General features: G+C 36.0%; 2 protein-coding genes across 5 annotated transcripts; both read right to left on the reverse strand.

Annotated features, from left to right (window-relative positions):
- Positions 1-3,389: 3,389 nt before the first annotated feature.
- LOC125496611 (uncharacterized) lies at positions 3,390-26,131 on the reverse strand. The gene is made up of 2 exons (XM_048642115.2): positions 25,991-26,131; positions 3,390-5,060 (listed from the first exon to the last, which is right to left on the reverse strand). The coding sequence occupies exon 2, from the start codon at positions 4,959-4,961 to the stop codon at positions 3,405-3,407; it is 1,557 nt and encodes a 518-aa protein (XP_048498072.1). The 5' UTR covers positions 4,962-5,060; positions 25,991-26,131; the 3' UTR covers positions 3,390-3,404.
- On the reverse strand, positions 15,808-26,131 carry LOC104906195 (putative pentatricopeptide repeat-containing protein At3g15200). 4 transcript variants are annotated; one of them, XM_057393819.1, is made up of 3 exons: positions 25,991-26,130; positions 21,939-22,371; positions 15,808-17,724 (listed from the first exon to the last, which is right to left on the reverse strand). In XM_057393819.1, the coding sequence occupies exon 3, from the start codon at positions 17,563-17,565 to the stop codon at positions 16,024-16,026; it is 1,542 nt and encodes a 513-aa protein (XP_057249802.1). In that variant the 5' UTR covers positions 17,566-17,724; positions 21,939-22,371; positions 25,991-26,130; the 3' UTR covers positions 15,808-16,023. The 4 variants fall into 4 exon arrangements, with proteins under 4 accessions (XP_057249802.1, XP_048498094.1, XP_048498114.1 ...); XM_048642137.2 differs by having other exon boundaries at positions 15,808-17,719; positions 21,939-22,368; positions 25,991-26,128; XM_048642157.2 differs by having other exon boundaries at positions 21,939-22,368; positions 25,991-26,128.
- Positions 26,132-26,580: the final 449 nt, after the last annotated feature.

Raw genomic sequence — 26,580 nt, forward strand, 5'->3', positions numbered from 1 at the left:
AAGAGCAATATCTTCAGAATTGTTAATTATGACCTAGATACATTCATGAGCTACAAATTTTCTTCCCAAAACCAAGCATAATGTCTAGCGCACCAAACCTAATGCTACCAAACCAACAAGCAAAAGAAAAACAATATAATGAAAAAACAAAAAAACCCAAATTAGTTTCGTAATTGGTTACAAAAGCTTTCTATTTTCTAGGTTGTGCGCAAATGCAAAATTGTTGTGTGTTAATATCAGATTAAAATCACAAAAGGAAATACACCACAAAGCATTTAGTCAATTACACAATACTCCTCTAGTGGTTGTTATCTAGCTTAGTTGGTAAAGTCTTGTAGAGGTGGTACCAAGACCTGGAACCGAACCTTGTCTATATCATTATGCTTAGTTGCTCATTTACACCAAAAGAAAAAACGATACTCCCTCTATATGCTCGTGGAAATATGGGAGTTCATATGACACAACTCTTTCTTGCATTAGGTCTGTCTATTAACCTTATCCTCTCACCACTCTACTATTTCTTCAGGGTTTCGATATCCTTCATCATCCATTGTGTGTGATTCATATGGGCCTTGGTTTACTCATAGTATTGGCTGAAAGTTGCAGAAAGCTAGGTTCATACTTCATACTCCCTAGTTTTCTAATATTGCAACACTCATATGTCTTATCTTATGCTTCTCATTGTACTACATTATCCATCAATGACTGAAGTGGCGGATCCTGGAAATTATGGAAGGTGGGTCACTACTCACTACCGACCACCTACCAATTTGTAAATAGTCCAAGAATTAAAAAAAAATTTCCCTTTCATAATTTATGATTTCAACTCAGAATATCATTCACATCTAATTTTAATATTACATCATCTAATCATACTCCAAATTCCATTAAAGAAAATTGAAAAGTCTATAAATTAACAGAAAATAAAAAAAATCGGGGAAAAATATACCTAGAACTGATGAATTTGTGGCTCTTGCCTTATATATGGGTTCATTCCGCGCTTCCGGCAGACCGCAATGTTCCTTCTCCGAGCTCCGGCAGGCAGTAGTGCGTCCAGCAAACATCAGAGAAAAAGAAAAAAAAGAGTATGAGGGAGCCAGAAAAAAAGAACGTTAGACTGAGAAACAGAGGAGCCCAAAGGTTAAGAAAAGAGAGAAGAGGAGAAAGTTGAGGTGTGGAGGATGGTATCCACCCGCACACCCGCATTAAATTCTCATCCCCATCCTCGCCCCACCACCCATTACGGGGAAAGATTTCATCCCCATCCCCGCTCCACCATCCATTGCGGAGGAAAATTCTAGACCCACCCCCGCCCCCGCGTCATACCCACTTCATCCCCGCAAAAAATCCACCAAAAAAATCTGCCATAAGCCCATTACAGTTGTCTACTTCATAAAATCACAATATAATATAGTAAAAGAAAAGTTAAAATACGTTAACAAAGGCAAATGTTTTATTACATTTCAAAAGTGTCTTCAAATACGTTAATAATATATGTATATAAATAGAATTTTAATAATAAATATGCGGGGCGGGAGAAGGGCGGGGATGGGGCGGGTATAACATAAAATCCACACCCGCTCCACCACCCATTGCGTGTACAATTTTAATCCCCATCCCCGCCAAACCTAGACCCATCCCCGCCCCAATTGGGTCTCATACTTGACCCGCCCCACTGCCATCACTAGGAGAAACTGAGAAAAAGGGAGGGGAGGAGAGTACTTGACCCGCCCCACTGCCATCACTGCCATTTTCTCTCCCTTTCGCTTGCTGTACCTCCCTCGTCGGCCGGAGTTTTCCTTTTTCCCATGCTTGCGTCCTTCTCTCTCTCCTCTCGCTGGTTGTTGTTGCTGTTGTGCTAGCTCTTCTGCTGTGTCTTCTCCGCCTCCTCATCACGGTCGTGTGTGCGACTGTGCGGTGCTGCTCGTGTCGATGTGGTGCTACTGCTGCTACATGTAGTCGTCGTCGTTGTGTTGTTGTTGTTCGTGTTCGGTGCTGCTTTGCGTCGCACCACGAACCACCGCGAACTGCCGGAGCTTTGCTCCCTTGTTTGTCCCTGCTCAATAGAGCAGAGGTATAATATACCTTTCCCTTTTTGTTTCTGATTTTCTATTTGTAAATTAAGCCAAGTTGTTGCTGTGGTTTGTTGTTGTATTAGCGGTTGTTCTGTTGTTGTTCATTGTTGTCTAATGGTATTGTTATGGTGGTTGGTGTGGTTGTGCGTTGTTAATGCTACGTTGATGTTGTTGTATTGTCGTAGTGGTGGTTTATTGTTATTGGATCATTGAATTGTTGCAGGGTGTTGTGTTGTTGTTAGTAGTACTCCTGTTGTTATTCTCAAAAGGAAGGTTGTTAGTTTCTTATTTGTTTAATGTAGTTTGTTAGATTGATTTTTGGTTGATTTGGTTTCTAGCTTACTATACTAGCCTAAGTATATTTAATGAATTTCGTAGTTTTAGGAGAAGGTTTAATTAGAATAGATGAAGTTAAGAATTGTTGTTATTATATAGGAAATCATAGTTAGCCTATAAGGGTTGTAGTTGTTTCATGAAATAGGTTTAGAAAGTATAGACAAGTCAATACCCTCATTCGAATTATAGGGAGAATGGTTGTTAATTATCGTTATTGTTATGAGGTAAATTGTTGGAGAATGATTATGGAATTGAATCATTTGGAGATGAAGATTATTGAAGGTGGTGTTGGAATTGGATTGCACTTCAGGTAACTTTTATGTTCAGTAAAATGTATTACTTATGCCCATGTGTGTGAATCTCTTTGTTATATTTTCGTAAATAACTTTGTACTATGGCCATAGATATGAATGTGATGATGAAATGTCATTGTTTGATTATGAATACGCAAATGTTTTGCTGGCTTAGTTTATGAACTGAAAATAGAAAGTGGGCAAGATATGAGTGGAGGATGGTTACTTCTTTTGACCTGATATGGTCGGCTACGCTCCATAACGAACCTTGGGGGTAGTATTGCTGGGCTCCATAACGAACCTTAGAGGCAGTGTTTATCCTTTGTCCAAAGCTCGTACTTGCCACAGATTTGTTTAAGAGAGTGAGCTATGCCAGCGTTGTAATGAGATGAAAATGATTTGAGAAATAAATTGTTTATAACGGGCTGAAGTAAAGGTTACGAGTTTTCCACTCATTTTGGAATTGTGTTTGTTTTGTATTTTCTCCTTGAATTTGCAGGTTTGATATTCAGAGCTCGAGAATGGAAGTGAATCAAGATTATGATGTCAACCTAGATTAAGGATTGAGCTTGTATTTTAGATAATTGATTTGAGAATAGGTATTTATATTTCGTTGTATAATATTTGGGAATATTGGTTGAGATATTAGTATAATTAAGGTTGTTTTTCCACTGCGATTTTATTAATTAAGATTTGGATTCTAGCTTATAGTTGTTAAGTGTGTTTCATTAGCAGCTCGGAAGAGCGGGCTGTTACAAATATACTCCGATATAACCTCCCACCTCCGTGACGTACCTTTTGGAAATTTCTGCATACCTTTTCTCAAGAGATCTATTTCTTCCTTAGCCCAAGGTTTCTCTTTCTTTTCGTGGCTACTCGATGATGTCAGGCTTCCATTAGATTTTGCTGCACCAGTTTGGGCGGGATTTGGCTTAGGATTTGGATTCTGATTTGGATTTGGCTTTTCCTCCCCATTGACTTCACCGCCAAGTGATTCTTTGAGACTTTTAACTTGATCGTCTTTTTGCTCCCCCTCAATCCTATCACACAGTTCCTTGAGCCGCTCCATGTTAAGTGACATACAAAGACTTTCTACATCATCTCCAGAAATGTCAAACACATAGTCAGATGCAACTTGAGCAGCAAGTGATCGAAGACGGTTCCGTTCTTTGCGCAGGAGCTTCTTTTCCTTCTCTTTTGCTTTCTTCTGAAGCGAAGCAGCTTCAGCAGCTTTTCTATCTTCCTCCTCTTTCTTACGCTTCTCCTCTTCAGCAGCTCGTGCAGCTTCTTCGTCTTGCAACTTCTTTGCTAAGAATTTGGCTTCCTTTTTCCGCTTCTTCTCGGCTTTCTCAAATTCTTTTCGCTTAACAATCCTTGGATCTCTTTTATAAGCATTGTCAACAAGAGAACGTACACGGGCATATTCTTCTTTTCTAGCTTTCTCTGTGAGCTTTGCATTCTGTCGTTCCATCCATCTTTTATGATCACGAGATTCTGCTTGCTCAATGTCAAATTCATCTGCATGTGGAAATTCTCTCCAGCTTTTGAAGGCATACCAGAAATTGTAGAATTTATCAACCTCGTCAAATGAAGAATTATCATCTCCTAATGAAGGGGCAGGTTGGTTAACAGACCAGCGACTATTTCTCATAAAAGCAGGACCAAAAACTTTATAGAAGTCCTGTGGTGCACAGTCAGTGGGGATCTCATCATCAAATTCATCAGTCGAGTCATAAATTCTTCGTTTCAGAGGGTCCATTAACACCTCATAAGATTCTTGAATGGCCTTGAAATGATTTTCAATTTCATCTTTCTTTACTTGTTTTGCAGCTTCAGTTGCTTCTGCCAGAAGGAGGGCAGCTTGTTTGTCAGGATGATATTTCAAAGCAACATCACGATAACTTTTCTTTATCTGCTCCTCGGTCGCAAGGTATCTCAAATGTGCCAAGCCCAACAATGCATAATGATCCTGTTGTTTACCATCAGATCCAGATTTCTTCTTACTCTTACCACTATACGACTCAAAAGAAGGAACAAAAGTAGGTTCTTTATCACTTGATACACTCTGATCATCCTTGTCTGAATCTTCTTCACAGTAACCAGAAAGTCTAAGTGCAGCAGAGTGAAAAGAATGGCCTGCAGGTTCAAACTTTGACACCTTGAAAGGGAGACAATTTGAAGAAACATAGAGCGGCTTCCCATCTTCAAGCTCTTGTGTATAGGATATGCGTCGTACAATACTCACTTGCTGGGCCATTATTTCTTAATAATGGGCCCAGAACAAAAATAAGGGTGGTGAAACCAAGGAATAGTAGTCCAAAGATTACTCAAGTAGCACAAACCAGCAAACGGCAATCTGCAAAAAAAAACCATTCATGAGCAAAAAATTTAGAAATCTAGATCAGCAAAATATGCATAAAACAAAAATATCTGAATGATCTTGACAGCTAAAGATTATACAAGAAAGTCTAGTAAATCAGAAAAAGTTCCTAGGAGCAAAGGTACGGCAACATGGATGTAAAGACACTACCTGACAGATGTTAGCTACGTATAAATGGATACCACTCAGTCTCCACTTGAAACAACAATGTTCAGATAATAACACTCAAACAATAATAGTAAAATCTACTAGCCTAGTTATACTTGAAAATTTATTACTCCTTAAAGATGCCAATATAGTGTTCCTCTCAGGTATTTGCAACTAACAACCCTAACCTCACCATCTTTTGTAGAGAATTAGCCCATGCCTAGGCTGCACATAAAAGAAAATTGTTGGGGCCTAAAATGTTGAAGCAACCATCAAGTGGACCTACCGGCCATTTATTAAAAACCAACCAACAGGGGTGAGGATGCAAACCAACATGGAATTATCCATCAAACAAAGTCCGAGTACAATATTAATTCAAGGAGATGCAAAAAAAGTCCAATTGAAGTTGCATAATATGACATGAATCAAGGAAATCAACAACATCATTTTGTACAAGCCCTTTCACAGTAAAGAAAAGCATTAGCACTATAGTTTCACATAGATACTGAGTTTAGATCCTGCAGGTCGATGTGAAAAGAGCAATAACTACAAACAAACACAAGTGATCAATTTGTCTTCCATCAGATTCTTTCATGAAATGTTGGCTTACCCTTGCTTATACCTCTTGGATCATATTCATTTTTTAAAGTGTGTTTTCTATTAAGAAGTATATCCCAAGAAAATCACAGGTTAAGCACTAAATGTTAGGGACTCCTTGCAAGGTCAACTAGGTCAATCCAGCCAACCAACAGGAAGCTTTCTTGAGAATATACATAGTAATTAGCGAATCCAAGGGGCTCTTGCAATTATCATGGCAGGCTTATTCATCACCCATCAAAGGTCATTAACAGTTATTATGGGGTATCTTATATCTTGCCGTACACTAGTAAATGTGGCTTTGGGCACTACATCACTTAAACCTGAAGCTCTAGTGATGTATATCTCATCAACTACTGTTCTAAATATTTAACAACCTGCTTTGGGACACTTTTACTTCACAGAACATTTCTCTTCTGCTATTAACTGCGCTGTTGATGAAAAGGAGGTTGATAATAAACTTAGACAACAATACGATGTGGCAAACAGATTCTGATACACACAGAGCAAGGAGACAGACACTATGGCCTAGTCACTTCACTGAGTTTTACTCAACCCACTTATTTGGTTTTAATTGAACTACTTATTTTTACTAAACTAGTGGTTTGGTCGCGCGCTACGCGCGCGCATGGCTAGTAATAACCAAATTGACGTCAATGCGGGTCAAATGGCCTATAGTTTCTTGTATTATAAGAATTGTCCGTTTTTATCACGAGAAGCACATTATTTTTCCTTGTGGTAACTTCATTTTTTATCTAATACCCCCCCCCCCCAAACATTTTTCTTTTCATATGGTCATATTCCCCATGTTAGTTCTATATTTTGCAGTGAATCGTCTTTAGACATCAAGGTGGAAAATTATTATATTTTGAAAAAACTTTCTCTCTCTCTATATAATACTGAAGCTTAACAAAATAGCATTTTTAAATGGAATACCAAACAAGCCAAACGTAAGTAACATATTGTACAAAGATGTTTTGACAATACTGAATCTGATATTTGAACATTCCATTTTAATTGTAAGAATCCAACGAGGCCATATGATTACACTAAGATGAAAATAAAAAAAAGTATATATAAGATTAATTCCCATCTTGTATAACCTTTTGATATGAGAAATACTCGTTCTACTTGGTCCCTCCATCCTCTCGCTCTCTCCTTCCCTCCCCTTTATCCTTTTCCACTCATAAGTAAATATTATGATTTAAGTGAGTCATATAATTGGACTAAAATGAAAGAGAAAGTATTGAGTAAGACTAATTCCCCTCCTATATTACCTCTTCACATTAGAAAATCTCCTCCTACTTGGTCCCTCCGTCCCCTGCCTGTGTCCGTTCGTTCTCATTTACATCAGTGCTTTTTTTTTATTTGTTGCATTATTTTGCGCGGTTTTCAAAACGTTATATAACTCTTAATATCTTTTAATTTAGTTAAGTAAAAATTATTTTAAAAAGTTTGATATTATGAATCTACACATCAAGACAAATTTAACAAGACCACACATGACTATTTTTTCACTTTTAAAAAATTAAAATAATCAGTCAAAATTAGTGGTTGATTTCCCAAAACAAGAATGTAGCATATAAAAAAACAGAGGGAGTAAATTTTTCTCTCCACTTCCCCTTTGTTTTGCAATTTTTAGAAAGACCTTTATTTTATATTGTTTCCATCATAAATTAGGGTTAAGTTTATTCGCTTTTCATTACGGAACCGAATTTAAAAAGAGTCTTATGTTCAATTTTGGATTGTAGTCATTAAAAAGGGGATAACATCAAGTTATATTCCCGCCATCTTCTTCTTTATGAAAGAATGTGTTATTTATTTGGATCTATTTTACTCATTAATCTGTCATAGAAGTATGTAATAAGGATGTTCATGCAAGTACTCTTTTAGTTGAGTTGCTTTTATAATTTTAGTAACTATTGTATTTTTATTAAAAAATATATTTTAGCTATCTAGATACAAAGTCAAACCACTCCACTTCAAAATTTACTATTTCTTTATCTCATGCTATTCTCAATTTTTTTTCCCTCTTATTCAACCTCTCAGACCTTTTTATCTACATTACTCCTCTCTTCCTTCTATCTTCCTCTCTTCCTTCTATCTTCCTCTTTCTAATAAAAAGCTAGATTTCTATTTATTTTTGGATATATAAGAAAACTATATACGCCATTATAAACCGAGTTATATGAGTACCTTTGCCTCCAACATACAGTGAATATAATAACATTCTAACATGTCCTAATGTTTAGATATTTTCAATAGCCACTTAACTCTATACTAACATCACTAATGAAACAGCTCCAGTAAAGATTCATGGGTGCTTGTTCAAACAGTTTAGTCATGAATTATTTAAGTAGCAAAGAGCAACTCACATAAGACCCAAACTAAGAACAAAGAGACAATTGAATCTAAAAACAATGTATCTAGCTTTTAAAAAAAAAGCTGAATTCACCAGCTCATTGTAAAAATTTAAGCTGAACTTGCTTTCTAAATAATAGCCCATTGTAAAAAAATTAAGTTGAACTTGCTTTCTAAATAAGAATTTATCTTAGATACACCAGTTCATTGTAAAAATACACTCAACATGTACATTCAAAGAAGAATAGGCCATTTGACGCTTACATTACCAAAAACTATACTAAAAGAATAGAACAACAGCTAATATTTTCTCATAGATCTACATAGGAAAAAAGAGAGATGTGTAGAACTCTGCAATCATTGTATTGTTCCTCTCCTTTCTCCGCCCTCCTTCAAACGAATACTTTAATGGTGATGAGAGGGTCCTTTACAGTGACAATCTCAAAATCATCCCTCTAGACGATCACTCTAGCGACCATGATTATTTCTCTCAAATCCTGTGTAAATTCAACAATTTAGATTATTTGAGATCAAAGCATCAATACAGACAAATATGTTAAGAGTTCAAATTAGAGACTTTCAAAAAGAAGAAATAACATTTTCCAAGCCTTCTAAGCTTATGATGCAGGTATAGGGGGAATATTGAGCAATCCGGTGTATTCTTTTCTGCCCTTGTCAATAAGCAGACAAATGAATGCAAAGATGAAGGCAAACGCCTCTGTAAAGTGCTGAACATCAGACCTAAAGAAAGATTGTTCATTACCACCTATCTCTTGAGTGAAATGTTAATATTTGAGTGAATAATTGGAGTAATTCAGCATAAGGTTTGAATGACAAAAGGTTGTTCATTGATCTCATTTGTAATTGTTGATTTCATGAGTGGATAATTGGAATAAATCAACATAAGCCTTCACTTACTCCAAATGGAATAAAGGTATCCTATTCTAATCATACATTTATACCAATCAAAATATATGACGAGGCCTCCATATAACACAAAATTTTCCCACTGAAACCTTCTTAGAAGAATTCAGCATGTAAAGCTATAAGCTATTAACAAAAAAAAAAGTGCTTTAAAACAACGGGGCTTTCAGCATAAGCACAAAGACTCACCCATTTAGGGAGAAGTTGAGTTAAGAGTTAGCACTCTCAACTCTCGAGTGCATTGTTTGTAGCCTTTTCTTCCTTGAAGCTTTCTTTCTCTTTCGGTCTAACTGAGGTTCTTTTGAATTCAGGTCATTGCAGAAAGTTCTCAAGGAAAAGAAAGGTTCTCATTCAATGGGCTGATATATCTAAAATCCTTGAAGAGGTTGTAATATTTTAGAAGCTTGGTTATTATGGTTATACAAATTCTATATATCACAAAAATATATCACAAAGTTGTAAAACGGGTTCATGTTGTCATTAGAAAAAAGAGGTACATGTTATGGGCATCAAGCAGTTGCTTCAAGAGAAGATTAAAAACAATACTGCAAAGACCTGATGCTGCTTAGACCTAGTTAGAATTTTTCTACATTTGTGCAAGATCTAAAGACTTGATGCTGCTTAGACCTAATTAGATCAAAAACATTTTTCTTGTCAATTTATTAGGTTTCATGTTTAAAAAAACTTATGATGTTGAAACAATTATAATAAGCTAACCTTGCCTATTAGAGAAACAAAAGGGGACTACTCAACTTGCTCCTAGAAAAAATATCCAGAGAAAAATAAAACGAAATTTAGAAGAACGAACAGAAATTACACTGCAAATCGCTTGTGAACATAGCCAAACAACAGTCAAAATGAAAAATTGTCATAAATAGAAAAGGCAAGGAAGACAAGAATGAGGAAAGAGGAAAGGGAAGATAGATATACAAAGAAGAGGAGACAAAGACAGAGATCTTGCAAGTCAGATTAGCCTACAGATGGAGGGATGAGATTCACCAATTCCTTATGAATAAAAAATTTCAAGGTTTCTCCCCCAAAGCACTATTAAAATGAATAATGGAGAACTTTCCACTTTTAAAAGGTTTGAACGCAAAGATGCTTGACATAAGAAACTTCTTGTGTACTGCATGCAAAGAGCTAGGGAAAACTTTCAAAAATGAATTCAATTAATGAAAATAAGCACCACAAAAAATGCTAGCTAAGCAACAAATTAAATATAAGAAAGAGAAATTGAAAAAGAAGAGCTCCTACCTTCAATCCTAGGTATGATGGAAAACATGTACCTTGATAATTTGAGATATTAAGCCAAGCACCAAATGTGGCTGCAAAGGGAAGGAAAATCTTCATCATTAGAGATACGGTTTCGTTAGTTTAAAAATAATTCCTACCTGGTTAAGTTCTACTTACCCTGCCTTCAACCAAGTCATGGGGTCCAATGTTAACCACAGTGCATGCAATGGCTTTTGCAGAGTTAAGACACAGAGTATGATTCTCATTTCTCTCCCATGGATTAAGTACCGTTTTGGTGTTTATTGCTCTTTCATCTATTGTGCCAGGAACAACAACATTTATAAGCTTACTGCATTAACCATACAAGATACGTCATCATCTCATACAAACACGAGACATCTGCAACGAAAAGAAAAACGATATTTTGAATTAACCTCATTGAAGGAATTACCAGAGAAGAACTCTATCTTTTGCAAGATTGAAAAGATCATCACTATTAGGATCAATAGGAAGAAACTGCATCAGGAAAGGGTCATCTCCAAGATAAGTATTAATGTGATGAACATAACATCCCTTCTCGGATTGACAAATTGTATGAAGAAGGGTAGTCGTTGAGGCCTTGAGAAAGGCTGATGAATCCTTTGAACCACCGAGCTAAGCTGACGCTCTAGCTTGAAAGCTTAGATGAACCTGCCAATGCCAATAAATTAACCTACATGTTACTCATGTTTATATATTCTACTACATTTCAACCTCCAACTTCATAAATAATCAAAATGTAACCTCTCCACAACTGTAACTCTCAGGATTTCTGATGATTAAACTTTATCATTTCCAGCTACAAAATTCTTAATGCATTAACTCATAATCATACAACAACACCAACAACGGCGATGCCAACGCCTTAATCTCTATCAGTTAAATTCGGCCACACGAGTCAAGATTAATACACAATCATACAATGTGGATAAATTAAGAAATCGAAAATCACAAATTACGCGGTTTACCTTCAAAAAGTCCTCAAACTCGATCTCTTGATCCATATCAGAAGCAGACTCAGTCAAAATCCCCTTAATATCATCCTCTTTAAATGACTGACTAAAAGCTTTCAACTTTGCCATCATTGAAGGCAAATCTCCAATGGTGACTTTACCACTATGACTCTTCACCGAAGTATACTAACAAACACAGTTTATAATCAAACAAAGAACACCTAAATCAAGAACATAACAAAATATCATAAAAATCCCAATAATTTTAACAAAATCCTAAAAAAAAACAGGGTTTAAAGGAATTTACTTTGGATTTCAGGCTTTGAAGTTCGACCTGAGTAAACTGACTATGAAGTAAAGGGTCAGAAACAACAACACCAGCATAACCAGACATTTTTGCCTTCCCCAATCAGTCAAATTGATGGGGAAACAGATTGAAATCTCACCAGAACAGCAATTATTTCCTACATATAAATATCAAGGGATTAATTATTGGAAAAAAAATTGAGAAATGGGAAAAGTATTACAATAAATTAATCTTACAGAAATAGTATTTCAGTAAAATGGTCACCAAAAAAGAAAATTGCACTGTTTCATTAATTCAATACTACATCATAAAAACCCAAAAAGAAAAGAACCCATTTTTAACTAAAAAAGAAAGAATTAGAATGAACATACCAATATAAACACAATCTGTATTCTTGCAGATTTGATTCCAGCAAAAATCTTGTTGGGTTTTAAAGTTTGACTCTTTTCTCTAGATTATGAAACTGGGTTTTCTTGTTTAAGAAATAATTGTAAGAAGATTGCGTAGGCAAAGAGCAAAGGTATATCCACAAAAAAGAAATGTAATCTAAAAAAAAACCCAGAAAAAGAAAGAAATAATAGAATAAAAAATTGAGCTTGTGGTTTTTTGTTGGTCGGCTGAGAATTTTAATGGGTTTTTGATTTGAAAAAGAAGAGCCCCCCGAAATGCCTAGAGTGTGATTGAATACAGATAGACATCTAACAAAGACACTTTTAACTTGCTTTTTTAGATAACGTACCTACCACTTTTTAAGATCAAGCATCAAGAAGTATATCATATTTAGTAGCATCTAGAACAGCAAAAAAAATCAAGCACAAATTGTAAATTCAAATCAATCTCCAAACAATAACCGAAAATGCTATCCATCAAAAATGCAAAGAGTGATGATATTCATCATTACCCATGAGTTGTATGACATGTCTCATGGGCAGTAGCTAGAGCGAAAATCATAAGCTTCCACTTACTGTTAATATATTGTCAATCTCATTTTGTACCCTCCAATTCAAAGCGTCAACCAACTGCAGAAATTTAACATGTCAAAAAAACTTCAAAATTAGTGTAGTCCACAAAGAAACTTTACACCATATGTAACAGAGTATCAACTGAGATCAATATCATTTACCATTTTGTGTGCCTTGTCAACATTCCATTCCCTAGCTCTAAGAAACTGAGTAAGAGTCTCAGTTGGGTACCCCTGATGCATATTCTGAAATACACGATAGAAAGAAAGGGCAGCTAAGTAAAAGCAATCCTAGTCATAGAACTCCGAAAAATATAAACACTACAATATTTCACATAACCAGCACAAGAAACAGAACCATGATCACCATCAACTCTAAATCCATGTAATAACAATCATAAATTGGAGCTGCAGCAAAATTCAGTCAACTTGATATTATCGGGTCAAGAATCCTCCAAAATTTCAACAGCAAACAGAATACAACCATCACCAATCACCATATCCATCAACAAAGTGAGGAATTTGCATCTCGTGCCGCAAACTATGAAGATCATGCAGAAGTTTGGATAATTCTTCAACCACCCACATATTGATTATAGTTTACAGACCGAAGAGCCATTAAACAGTGTCGGTGTACCAGAAATTCCAATTACAATGATGTGATTGTTACTAAAGCTTTCCCACCCATCTAGCTACTATGACATTCAATTATCTATGTAAAGATGAGGAAAAGTCAAAATTGGTGACTTTTTAACCAATTTCATCAGACCAATTCAACCAAACAAGCAACAATTATTTCCAAAATAGCATTAAATCACAGAATTACAAGAGATTTACACCAAATCAGATCAGAATAATCTAAAATACCCAAAATTACTAAAAAAAATCTGAAAATATAGTAGAATTAGTTCAACTGACCTGAAAAGTCTGCTTCAGTGACTCATCAACTGCATCAAAAATACCCCATTTTCAGAAATCAGTCAGGGTATATCAAAGATCAGAACTTTATAATCTTACTACAAAAAATTTGGGGAAATTTAATCGGTAACAATAACAAAAAGAATATAAATAAAGAGATAAAGAGATTACATTAGATGAAAATGTCGTTGGACTCCATAACCTTTCAAGCTAAATTTCTAAATTCTGATTTCTCACTCAAATTAGTGTGAAAAATACAAGTGTTCAATCTTAAAGCTTGTATGAAGAATTACTCGTAAACACACCTTCGATTTTTCGGAAATTCGAGTTTCGATTTATGAAATCCATGAGAATTATGTGAGGTTTCTTCAAAGCCCAATTACATCCTAGTAGAGAATTGCTTCTTTCATGGCCTGCCAAAACAAACCCCAGGCATCTGCGATTGTCGGTGAAATTGAAGTCTTCTTGAGAGAGAAGGTAAAATTCTTACCAGATGAAACCCTAGAAATTGAATAAAGAAATTCAAAGACGAAGAGAAAGAGGAGAGAGAAATTGATGTTGGCGGTTGTGTGGAGGGAAAACCAAAGACAGAGAAAGAAGGGTTAGGAGAGGACACAAGAGAGGAGGAGAATAATCGGGTGGTTGAAAGTGAAGGAACAATAGATGGCTCAGATTGGTTGGTGCTTATGAACAGTGAATTGCGGGTATTTGTGACTCATAACACTGTAGAAAGGAACAGTGCTCAACTTCCAACTTTTTAAGGGTGTAAGATGTAAGATATCATATTTAAGATGATCTGAACATGCATCCAAGAACATAAGTAATTTCTTATTACAAAGATACTAAAATTCTAGAATATGATTAGTACTATATAGTAATAGGAAGAAAGATGCATAGATAATCACACAATTAACCATCTCACAAAAAAAATCCCACCAACAAAACTGTATATAAATGATCCTGTGCTCTATGATTCAACAGTAGCTCTGTTGACATTTTTGTAAAATATCGCCTCAAAATAGCCAACTTCATTGCTTGTGACAGACCAGCAATTGCTGCCTTTTTTCCCTTACGAATTGCAAATTTAAAAACAGAATAAGGCTTCATGAAACTTTGTTTAAAATGTTTTCCACCATTTTGGGGAGACAGTTGAACAGTAAGTAAAATGCAATCGTTTACTTGCACTACAAATGGCTAAGCTGAAAGACAAAATTTAAGATTCTAATTGCCCTCAAAATCTAAAAGGTAATTTGTCTTGAAATTCAAGGATATTTATCAGATTGCCACATTTACGACAAATTCTTCCAGTAAAACATGTTTTTCACTCTCTCTACATAAAGTTAGAAGAGGAAACCTGCAGAATCTCAACTCAAAGCATGATGCTGTGAGTATTTCTACAAGATCCTCCGAAAAACAAGCTGTATCCAAAAGGAATCAAGACCATCTTCACAGCATATGCAAGAAATCTACTAAATTAAGTATATTTACCATTACTCCGACATACTGGGAATATCCACAAATATAAACCAAATCCTTCATTGGCCGGTATATAATCCATCACACAAAGCCATGTACTTCCTAGGTTGAGGCAAGTCTAAACAATAAAATCTATTATTCCAGAAGTTTCAAAGAAACCAGATACAATTCACCAGCTATTCTATTTCTTCCCAAAACAAACCATAATTACTTGCACACCAAACCAATGCTGCCAAACCACCAAACCATCTTTTGAAGATATATGGCCATTCATTATACTGATAATAAACCAAAACAACCAAACATCAAAATCATATTCAATGTAAGACAACCTCAACACGTCTATCGCAAGTAACCCTATTAAGCATCTCCCAATTCTTATCAACAAACTACAAAAACAAAAACCAAACAAACACATAATACTAACATATCAACAATCTTTCCGACAGCCTGAACACGTCTTTCACGAGTAATCGTATTAAGCATCTCCTAATTCTTATCAACAAACTATAACAAAAAAAACACAATTAAGCACATAGTACTAACATTTCAAAGATCCTTCCACCTCAACCTCCCTCAGCTCACACCAACTAAACTTGCAATATTAAAAACACATCACAGAGAAAACATTTACTTAAAAGAGCTAAGTTATCAACAGTTGCCAACTACGCTAAAAACAAACAACAAACAACTTGAAAAACCTTGATCCACAAGAACCAACTACATGAACTTAAAAACTACACAAACAAACGCAAAACCCTAATCCAAATTAAAAATTCATGCTAAAAATTCGATTTGTCGGAGATATGTGGTGGAAAAACTATTTTACTATTTGATGATTAAACAGGCCTACAAAATTGTACCTAAGAATCTTTAGATCCACCTTAATATACAGAAACCTAATTAACTAACTAAAACCTAACAGTCATATATCAGAGGATGGTTATACGCAACAAAGTCCTAAGCAATGTTCAGCAACTTTCGTCTATCCAGACATTGGCAGACAATATGGTATTTGCTAGATTATTCGACACCTTTCACGCTCATCTTCATTTTCATGGCATCAATCAACAAGTTCGTCCTTGGCTCCGGCATCATTCCCTTTGAAGTCATTTCTTTGAAATAATCCAACGCCTCTACTATTCTCCCTTGGTCATACCGACCATGGATCATTATCGTGTAAGATCGCTGATCAGGTCCCATACCATCGTTGGACATTTGCTCCCAAGTTGATTGAACCAGTTTCTCATTATCCCAATTCATATACAGCTTAAGTAGCAAATTATACAAGTCACCTGTCATCTCACATCCATTTGATTTCATTCTTTCTAGCAGACTCTGAACTTCCTCTAGACTCTTTGCAGATGTCAACAAGTGACTATATGTTCTAGAATTTGGGGAAACATTCCCTCCCTTCTTCTCCATTTCATCCAAGAACTGGAACACTATATTCATCCTTCGAATCTTACACAAGTGCTTAATAAGACAGTTGTAAGTAACCACATCAGGTTCACAATCTTTCTCATTCATCTCACGCATGATCTGAATTGCTTCAGGTATCCTTTTCTTAAAGCACAGCCCGTCAATGACACTGTTACATATTACGACGTCAGGGTTGCAACCCTTCTGCCACATCGCATGTAACAACTTCACCGCTGTACTAATTTTTCCGGACTTGCGTAGTGCGTTTATGAAAGTCCCATATGTGATTTTGTCGGGTCTACACCTAGAACGGATGATCTCATTCCAAAATCTTTTTGTTTCACGTATATTGCCTAACACACACCATCCATTAAGAATAATATTCCAAGTCTTGGTATCATACTGAAACTCACCTTTCTTTGAATGAAACAAAAATTCAGCAGCCTCAACATGCTTGTACCGGCACAAAGACATAAGAAGTGTTTGGAAAGCAATTAAATCAACCTTAAGCTCATACTGCTTCCTCTTATAGAAGAAGTCAATTGCATCATCAATCTTATGAGCAGCAGCATATCGATGAACCACAATCCCATATGACCTCTCATTCATGATTCCTCTGTTAAACATATCGTCAAATAATTGGTCGAGTTCGTTAAACCGCTTTGCCTTGCCCAGTATTCCAAGCATTTCATTGTAAGCCTTAATCCCTAGGAAAGACCCACTTGGATTATTAGACACCCAGCTGAAGAATTGAAATGCTGACTTCCAATCAGATTGAAGTCGTCTAAGAACATCAAGGACAAGATTCTCACTTAAAGAAAGTCCACTACTATCAAGAGCTTGAACAAGCTCTTCAGTTGAGCTATTTGAGAACTCTTTGACCAAGTTCTGAGCCTTTAAAGCAATCCTATCAATGTTGATAGTTTGCTCTTTCGAATCATTTAGTTCTTGGAACTCAGTTTCTTGATTGGTTAAAACTGAAACTTCTTCAAGGTGGAAAGCACGGAATCTGACCAACTTGGAGGGAAAACATGTAGGAGCATTGAGAAATTGATACTGGGGTACTCCCCCTAATTTACATTTCAAATCGTGTTGTACAAATCCTCGGCATATGATAAGTAGCCGTCCAAACTGACGATGCATTGTAGTCTCCTCTGAATCTCAACAAAGCCAAATGAAGTTCTCAAAAGGCAATGCTAAAGCTCTTTTCCTTCATAATGGCCCCAGTATCAAAGAAGGGGAGAAAAACCAAGGAAAAGGTAGTCCAGGAGATGCTCACTCAGCACAAACCAGCAAACTATACTGCAAATAATCATGTGACAACAAAAAGAATTTTAGATAGGCAACATATGCATCAAACAAAAGAATCCAGAAGATCTCGACAGTTAAGAGTAATATAAAAAAAATCATTTTGATCAGCAAAGGTTTCCAGGAGCAAAGGCCCAGCAAGACAGATATTAACACACAGTCTGATATACTTTTTTGCTACATATAAATGGATACTCTCCAAAATCTCCTTCCTGATACAACAATGTCCAGATAATAATGCTCAAATCAATTCAGTATAACCTAAAGTCCTAAACCACATATTTAATCAATCAGGCTGATAGAAAGAGATCACCTAACAAAATAAAAAGGAAAAATTAATAATACAATGAACAGAGTCTAGAAGAAAGGGTAGGACAAAGTCATGGGTGACAGGGCATAGGATGGAAGGGTTACAGAGTGCACAGAGACACATAGGCAAGGGGACAGATAATAAACTTCATCAAGATAATAGAATAAGAAAAATACTGTTGACAGATGCAAATTCTGTCAACAGTACTCCTGCCTAATCTGGACAAAGATCATCAGTGTCCTTGATAAACGGAAGGCGGCAACCCCACTAGATCAACTTCAGCACATACCCCAAGGAGAAAAATGTATAAGGTTTAACCACTAATTTTATCATTTTTTGTTCCATTGTAGATTTGAAGTTTCTCCCAATAAGAAAAAGAGCACCCTAATTTTCTCCCAATAAGAATCAATATATTTTGGAACCAGAAAAAAGGCATTTGTACAAGTAGGGAATTACCCTGTCCTACCGTGATAATTTCACATAACAACTGGAACTAGGTAACAAAAAATGAGATCAAAGCCTAAGCGTTACAAGAAGCAAGTCTATTGCACCCAAAGGTTGCTGAGAGCAGTAAAACTACGAGGATACAGATGATCCTTGTCCTTAAGTAATGAAGAGCACTCAGCTAGATAATTTATCAACTACCCTACAATTGTTAAAATCAAACGTATATCTTCCTTCTAATCACCCATAGGACAGATGAGTCATGTATACACTACATTCATGAATTATTATGGAACTACTCTACTAGCCAGCTAGCCTAGTTTGACTTGAAATTAAATTATTACTTCCTAAATTTGCCAACATTGATGTTCCTATTTTCTATCTTAAGGCGTTCCAACTAAACAATGCTAAACACTAATTGGTATATAACATCTCTATCGATCATTTGATTTGATACTTCATTATATATCCATATAATTTTAAGGATAATAATAAACATACTTCTAGAGGCTATGTATAAGAAGTTAAAAATATAAATATTAAGCCTTAAAACAACGATAGACGCGTGATTTCATCATATAATCCATCCAAAATTAATACTATTCTGGACGTTTAATCAGCTACAAAATGTTATAATGTTATATCACTTATACCAACACAATACACACTGTCTTCCTTCATCAATGTTTCAGTAATGCGCAAATTATATGATGAAAGGAGCAAGAATTTGTGGACCTAATACACAAACTAGAAGTTCACTCTCACCCCTTGTGTAGATACTTTGTGATTCATGATCCAAAACAAGCGGACCTCTCAGGTATTTGCTACTAACCCTTTCCTCATCTTCTCTTGAAGAGCATCAGGCTCATGCCTAGACTGCGCATAAAGGAAATCGTAGGGGGCTAGAATGTCCAAGGCACAATAACTGGAATCTAACCAATCATTTTTTAACCCACCTAATCAACAGGGTGGGGGGGGGGGTTGCATAACAATAAGGATCTACTCATCAAACAGAATTGAGTACAATGTATTAGTTCAATGAAAAAAACCATTTAGAGCACACGTTGATGCTAAGCCAATCACCAAGTTCCTTAATCTATAACCCCTTCCGGAGTTAAAATAACCATCAGGGCTACAGTTTCACTTAGATAGGCATCGAAAAACTTCAAGTTTAGATCCTACAGGTCAATGTTCTAGGTACAGTTATTGCCAAACTTATAATCTTGTCTTCCATCAGTATCTATCATGAATATAGGCATACCCTCAGTCATAACTCTTGGATCACATTTATTAGTTAGAGTTTGTACTATGTAAAGAACTCAATTTCGAGAAAATTAGTGGTAAAGCACTAGAAGCAAGAGACTCTTTGAAAGGCCAACTATGTCAATTTAGCCACCCAAATCGAAACTTTATGCGGGAGACATACAAGATGATTAGAGAATCAAGGGGAAAACAGCATAATTGCAATTTATGGTAGCACATTCATCCACCATTAAATTTGTTAGTGGCTACTATTGGGAAGCTCATATCCTGCGCTACACTAATAAGAGCGGCTTCAAGTACTACATCTTCAATTTCTGAAACTGTAGTGATGTAGAGCTTAACAACTCCTAATATGTACATTTCACAACCTGCTTTGAACGACTTTACTTTGCGAAACAATGTTGAAGACAGATTTTGTTACACGACAGGACAGAGCAACTCAGCAAAGAGACAAAATCTAACTTACTAAGGCATCTAAGAATATAAGTAAATATTCATCAACAAAATACTATTTTCTAGTATATGACCAAAAATTTTGCCATCTTGCAAGAAAAATCCCACCTATATAACTGTAGATGAGATATTTCATGTTCTATGATTCGACATCAACTAATGACTTTAGATACTTTTGAGATTACAGTCAGTAGTTTTACTCCTAGATTCTTCTGCTATATCGCCTCAAAGAGATTGACTCGCTGATAATTCAAAGCACACTTTATTTCTCGTCTTTCCTTAACTATCCTAACAGTTTAAAGGTGAAATTTACCAGAAATTGCAACCTTACTTCACTTTCTTCAAGCTTGTAAAAGTGGGGACAATTGAATACTATGTTAATTGTAAGCCCTCCTTTGCACTACAAAATAACCAAGCTGAAAGACAAAAATACGATTCATGAATGTTTTCTGCATCAAACTTTATAAGGTAATTTGCCTCGTCCATTCAGCAAGTTTCTCGCAGCTCGCTAAATTTGATAAATTATTCCAGTATAGCATACGTTTCTCTATATAAAGTAAGAAAAAAGAATTCACAGACTCTTATCATGTTGTAAGCCTTTCACAACAAACAACGAGAACCAAGTCGTATCAAAAAGAAATGAAGATAATCGCGAACACAGTCCTAAATTACGAACATCCATGATTACTCCGACATACTTGGATGATTTAAAAAACAAACAACATCCTTCATTTGCTGATGTACAATTTCTCACACCTCATGTATTTCCCAGTCTGGGGAAAGTCTAAAGAGCAATATCTTCAGAATTGTTAATTATGACCTAGATACATTCATGAGCTACAAATTTTCTTCCCAAAACCAAGCATAATGTCTAGCGCACCAAACCTAATGCTACCAAACCAACAAGCAAAAGAAAAACAATATAATGAAAAACAAAAAAAACCCAAATTAGTTTCGTAATTGGTTACAAAAGCTTTCTATTTTCTAGGTTGTGCGCAAATGCAAAATTGTTGTGTGTTAATATCAGATTAAAATCACAAAAGGAAATACAGCCACAAAGCATTTAGTCAATTACACAATACTCCCTCTAGTGGTTGTTATCTAGCTTAGTTGGTAAAGTCTTGTAGAGGTGGTACCTAAGACCTGGAACCGAACCTTGTCTATATCATTATGCTTAGTTGCTCATTTACACCAAAAGAAAAAACGATACTCCCTCTATATGCTCGTGGAAATATGGGAGTTCATATGACACAACTCTTTCTTGCATTAGGTCTGTCTATTAACCTTATCCTCTCACCACTCTACTATTTCTTCAGGGTTTCGATATCCTTCATCATCCATTGTGTGTGATTCATAGGGGCCTTGGTTTACTCATAGTATTGGCTGAAAGTTGCAGAAAGCTAGGTTCATACTTCATACTCCCTAGTTTTCTAATATTGCAACACTCATATGTCTTATCTTATGCTTCTCATTGTACTACATTATCCATCAATGACTTAAGTGGCGGATCCTGGAAATTATGGAAGGTGGGTCACTACTCACTACCGACCACCTACCAATTTGTAAATAGTCCAAGAATTAAAAAAAAATTTCCCTTTCATAATTTATGATTTCAACTCAGAATATCATTCACATCTAATTTTAATTTCACATCATCTAATCATACTCCAAATTCCATTAAAGAAAATTGAAAAGTCTATAAATTAACAGAAAATAAAAAAAATCGGGAAAAATATACCTAGAACTGATGAATTTGTGGCTCTTGCCTTATATATGGGTTCATTCCGCGCTTCCGGCAGACCGCAATGTTCCTTCTCCGAGCTCCGGCAGGCAGCAGTACGTCCAGCAAACATCAGAGAAAAAGAAAAAAAAGAGTATGAGGGAGCCAGAAAAAAAGAACGTTAGACTGAGAAACAGAGGAGCCCAAAGGTTAGAGAAAGAGAGAGAAGAGGAGAAAGTTGAGGTGTGGAGGATGGTATCCACACCCGCACCCGCATTAAATTCTCATCCCCATCCTCGCCCCACCACCCATTACGGGGAAAGATTTCATCCCCATCCCCGCTCCACCATCCATTGCGGAGGAATTCTAGACTCACCCCCGCTCCCGCGTCATACCCACTTCATCCCCGCAAAAAATCCACCAAAAGCCATAAGCCCATTACAGTTGTCTACTTCACAAAATCACAATATAATATAGTAAAAGAAAAGTTAAAATACGTTAACAAAGGCAAATGTTTTATTACATTTCAAAAGTGTCTTCAAATATGTTAATAATATATGTATATAAATGGAATTTTAATAATAAATATGCGGGGCGGGAGAAGGGCGGGGATGTGGCGGGTATAACATAAAATCCACACCCGCTTCACCACCCATTGCGTGTACAATTTTAATCCCCATCCCCGCCAAACCTAGACCCATCCCCGCCCCAATTGGGTCTCATACTTGACCCGCCCCACTGCCATCACTAGGAGAAACTGAGAAAAAGGGAGGGGAGGAGAGTAGTGAGAAACTGAGAAAGAGCCCAAATTATTATTAGAATAGCCTTCATTTTAACATAAAACTAACGGTTTTTTCACCAGGTACCCCTATGGTTTTTCAAAATTCATGGGGTACCCCTGATTTTAAAAAAATGCACAAGGTACCCCTATTGTTTCAATAAAATGCACCAAATGCCCTTAATGACTAACGGCGTTAAGTTTCCGTTAGTCATTAACCCTAATTAGCCTAACCCTCTAACACCTCCACACCCACCCCCAACCTAAACCCTAACCCTAACTACCACCCACCCACTACATCCCCCTTTTGGCTTCTACCTTCCCCAGCCCCTCCCCCACCCCACAACCACCCTCCCCTCATCTCGCAGCCCGGACCCCGCAGCCTACCCCCGTAACCGTCATACCCCACCCCGCAGCCTACCCCCCCACCCCGCATCCCTTGTTCTTCATTTCTTTTTCTCTCTCCTCCTTCATTTATTATTTTTTTCAAAAACTGATTTCGAAAATGGTTTCGAAAATGGTTTTTGAAATTGATTTCAAAATTGGTTTTCGAAAATGTTTTTCGCAAAAGGTTTTAGAAAACAGTTTCGAAAATGGTTTTCGAAAATTGGTTTCGAAAATAATGTTTTCGAAAATGTTTTCGAAAATGATTTTGAAAATGTTTTGGAAAATGATGTTCGAAATCAGTCTTTGAAAAAAAAAATTGATTTTCGAAATTGCTGCTAGGGGAGGGGGATACTGCCGGCGGTGGGGGTGGGGGAGGGGAGATGTTGCCGGGTGAGGGGAGATGTTGCTGCTGGGGGAGGGGGTATGCTGCCGGGGGAGGGGGAGGGGGTATGCTGCCGGGTGGGGTGGGGGTGGGGGTGGGTTGGGTGGTGGGTTGGGTGGTTTGGGTTTCAAGTTATGGAGTTAGGGTTTAGTTAGTTAATTAGGGTTTAGTTAGTTAATTAAGGTTTAATTAGGGCTTAATTAGGGTTAGAGGAGTTAATTAACCCTAATGACTAACGGAAACTTGACAATATCTAATATAAAATATACATATGTTTCTTACATAACGTAAACCGTCTATTATATTTTTAATTCAATCGGTAGTGAGTAGTGACCCACCTTCCATAATTTCCAGGATCCGCCACTTCAGTCATTGATGGATAATGTAGTACAATGAGAAGCATAAGATAAGACATATGAGTGTTGCAATATTAGAAAACTAGGGGGTATGAAGTATGAACCTAGCTTTCTGCAACTTTCAGTCAATACTATGAGTAAACCAAGGCCCCTATGAATCACACACAATGGATGATGAAGGATATCGAAACCCTGAAGAAATAGTAGAGTGGTGAGAGGATAAGGTTAATAGACAGACCTAATGCAAGAAAGAGTTGTGTCATATGAACTCCCATATTTCCACGAGCATATAGAGGGAGTATCGTTTTTTCTTTTGGTGTAAATGAGCAACTAAGCATAATGATATAGACAAGGTTCGGTTCCAGGTCTTGGGTACCACCTCTACAAGACTTTACCAACTAAGCTAGATAACAACCACTAGAGGGAGTATTGTGTAATTGACTAAATGCTTTGTGGCTGTATTTCCTTTTGTGATTTTAATCTGATATTAACACACAACAATTTTGCATTTGCGCACAACCTAGAAAATAGAAAGCTTTTGTAACCAATTACGAAACTAATTTGGGTTTTTTTGTTTTTTCATTATATTGTTTTTCTTTTGCTTGTTGGTTTGGTAGCATTAGGTTTGGTGCGCTAGACATTATGCTTGGTTTTGGGAAGAAAATTTGTAGCTCATGAATGTATCTAGGTCATAATTAACAATTCTGAAGATATTGCTCTTTAGACTTTCCCCAGACTGGGAAATACATGAGGTGTGAGAAATTGTACATCAGCAAATGAAGGATCTTGTTGACATTTTTGTAAAATATCGCCTCCTTTTTTCCCTTACGAATTGCAAATTTAAAAACAGAATAAGGCTTCATGAAACTTTGTTTAAAATGTTTTCCACCATTTTGGGGAGACAGTTGAACAGTAAGTAAAATGCAATCGTTTACTTGCACTACAAATGGCTAAGCTGAAAGACAAAATTTAAGATTCTAATTGCCCTCAAAATCTAAAAGGTAATTTGTCTTGAAATTCAAGGATATTTATCAGATTGCCACATTTACGACAAATTCTTCCAATAAAACATGTTTTTCACTCTCTCTACATAAAGTTAGAAGAGGAAACATGCAGAATCTCAACTCAAAGCATGATGCTGTGAGTATTTCTACAAGATCCTCCGAAAAACAAGCTGTATCCAAAAAGAATCAAGACCATCTTCACAGCATATGCAAGAAATCTACTAAATTAAGTATATTTACCATTACTCCGACATACTGGGAATATCCACAAATATAAACCAAATCCTTCATTGGCCGGTATATAATCCATCACACAAAGCCATGTACTTCCTAGGTTGAGGCAAGTCTAAACAACAAAATCTATTATTCCAGAAGTTTCAAAGAAACCAGATACAATTCACCAGCTATTCTATTTCTTCCCAAAACAAACCATAATTACTTGCACACCAAACCAATGCTGCCAAACCACCAAACCATCTTTTGAAGATATATGGCCATTCATTATACTGATAATAAACCAAAACAACCAAACATCAAAATCATATTCGATGTAAGACAACCTCAACACGTCTATCGCAAGTAACCCTATTAAGCATCTCCCAATTCTTATCAACAAACTACAAAAACAAAAACCAAACAAACACATAATACTAACATATCAACAATCTTTCCGACAGCCTGAACACGTCTTTCACGAGTAATCGTATTAAGCATCTCCTAATTCTTATCAACAAACTATAACAAAAAAAACACAATTAAGCACATAGTACTAACATTTCAAAGATCCTTCCACCTCAACCTCCCTCAGCTCACACCAACTAAACTTGCAATATTAAAAACACATCACAGAGAAAACATTTACTTAAAAGAGCTAAGTTATCAACAGTTGCCAACTACGCTAAAAACAAACAACAAACAACTTGAAAAACCTTGATCCACAAGAACCAACTACATGAACTTAAAAACTACACAAACAAACGCAAAACCTTAATCCAAATTAAAAATTCATGCTAAAATGCTTCAAACTTTATAGGTTGCCCGCAAATTTAAAACTGTTATCTACTGATCTCAAATTAAAGAAACACAAAAGAACAACAAAGAAGCTACGAATTAAATAAAATCAAGAGCAAAATGAATACTATTAAGAGAGACAAGAAAGTAACCTGGGTTTTAATTGAGTGATTGTGAGTTTCAGAGAAAGATGCGAAGAGAGAGAGAGGAGAGATAAAGAAAGAGAAGAAGGGGTTTTCTGGTGGCGCTACGATTTTAGCAGTAAAATTGAAGGAAGTGGAGGAAGTAGGAAATGTTAAGAGAATTTAGGGTATACTCCGTACGAATCAAAGTTCTGTTTGTACTATGTCGAGTTTGATTTGATTTTGTCTTCCTTTTGGATTAGGATTAAGGTTGGTTTTGGGTCATATGATTTGGATTCAAGTAAAATTTAAGTCTATGATCTTTGAGAATGGTGAATATGTTGAAATTGAAATATTAGAAGAACATGATAATAAAGATTTAATTAAGTAAAAGTAGGCTAAGTTCAAGATTAAAGAAAATATAAAATAAATCAATTGGCTAAAAATTAATTATAAATTTCTAAGACGATGAGTATATATGTTTAACAAGAAAGATAATTCTCTCAAAAAAAACAAGAAAGAGAATTATAAGATTACAAGTATACTACTACTACTTTGTGAGGGTATCTTAAATGTTAAGGCCAATATTGGTCGTTTATGTTTTTTTTATATGATAATAA

The sequence above is a fragment of the Beta vulgaris genome, chromosome 1 (assembly GCF_026745355.1).
Source record: "Beta vulgaris subsp. vulgaris cultivar EL10 chromosome 1, EL10.2, whole genome shotgun sequence".
Lineage (NCBI taxonomy): Eukaryota > Viridiplantae > Streptophyta > Magnoliopsida > Caryophyllales > Amaranthaceae > Beta > Beta vulgaris.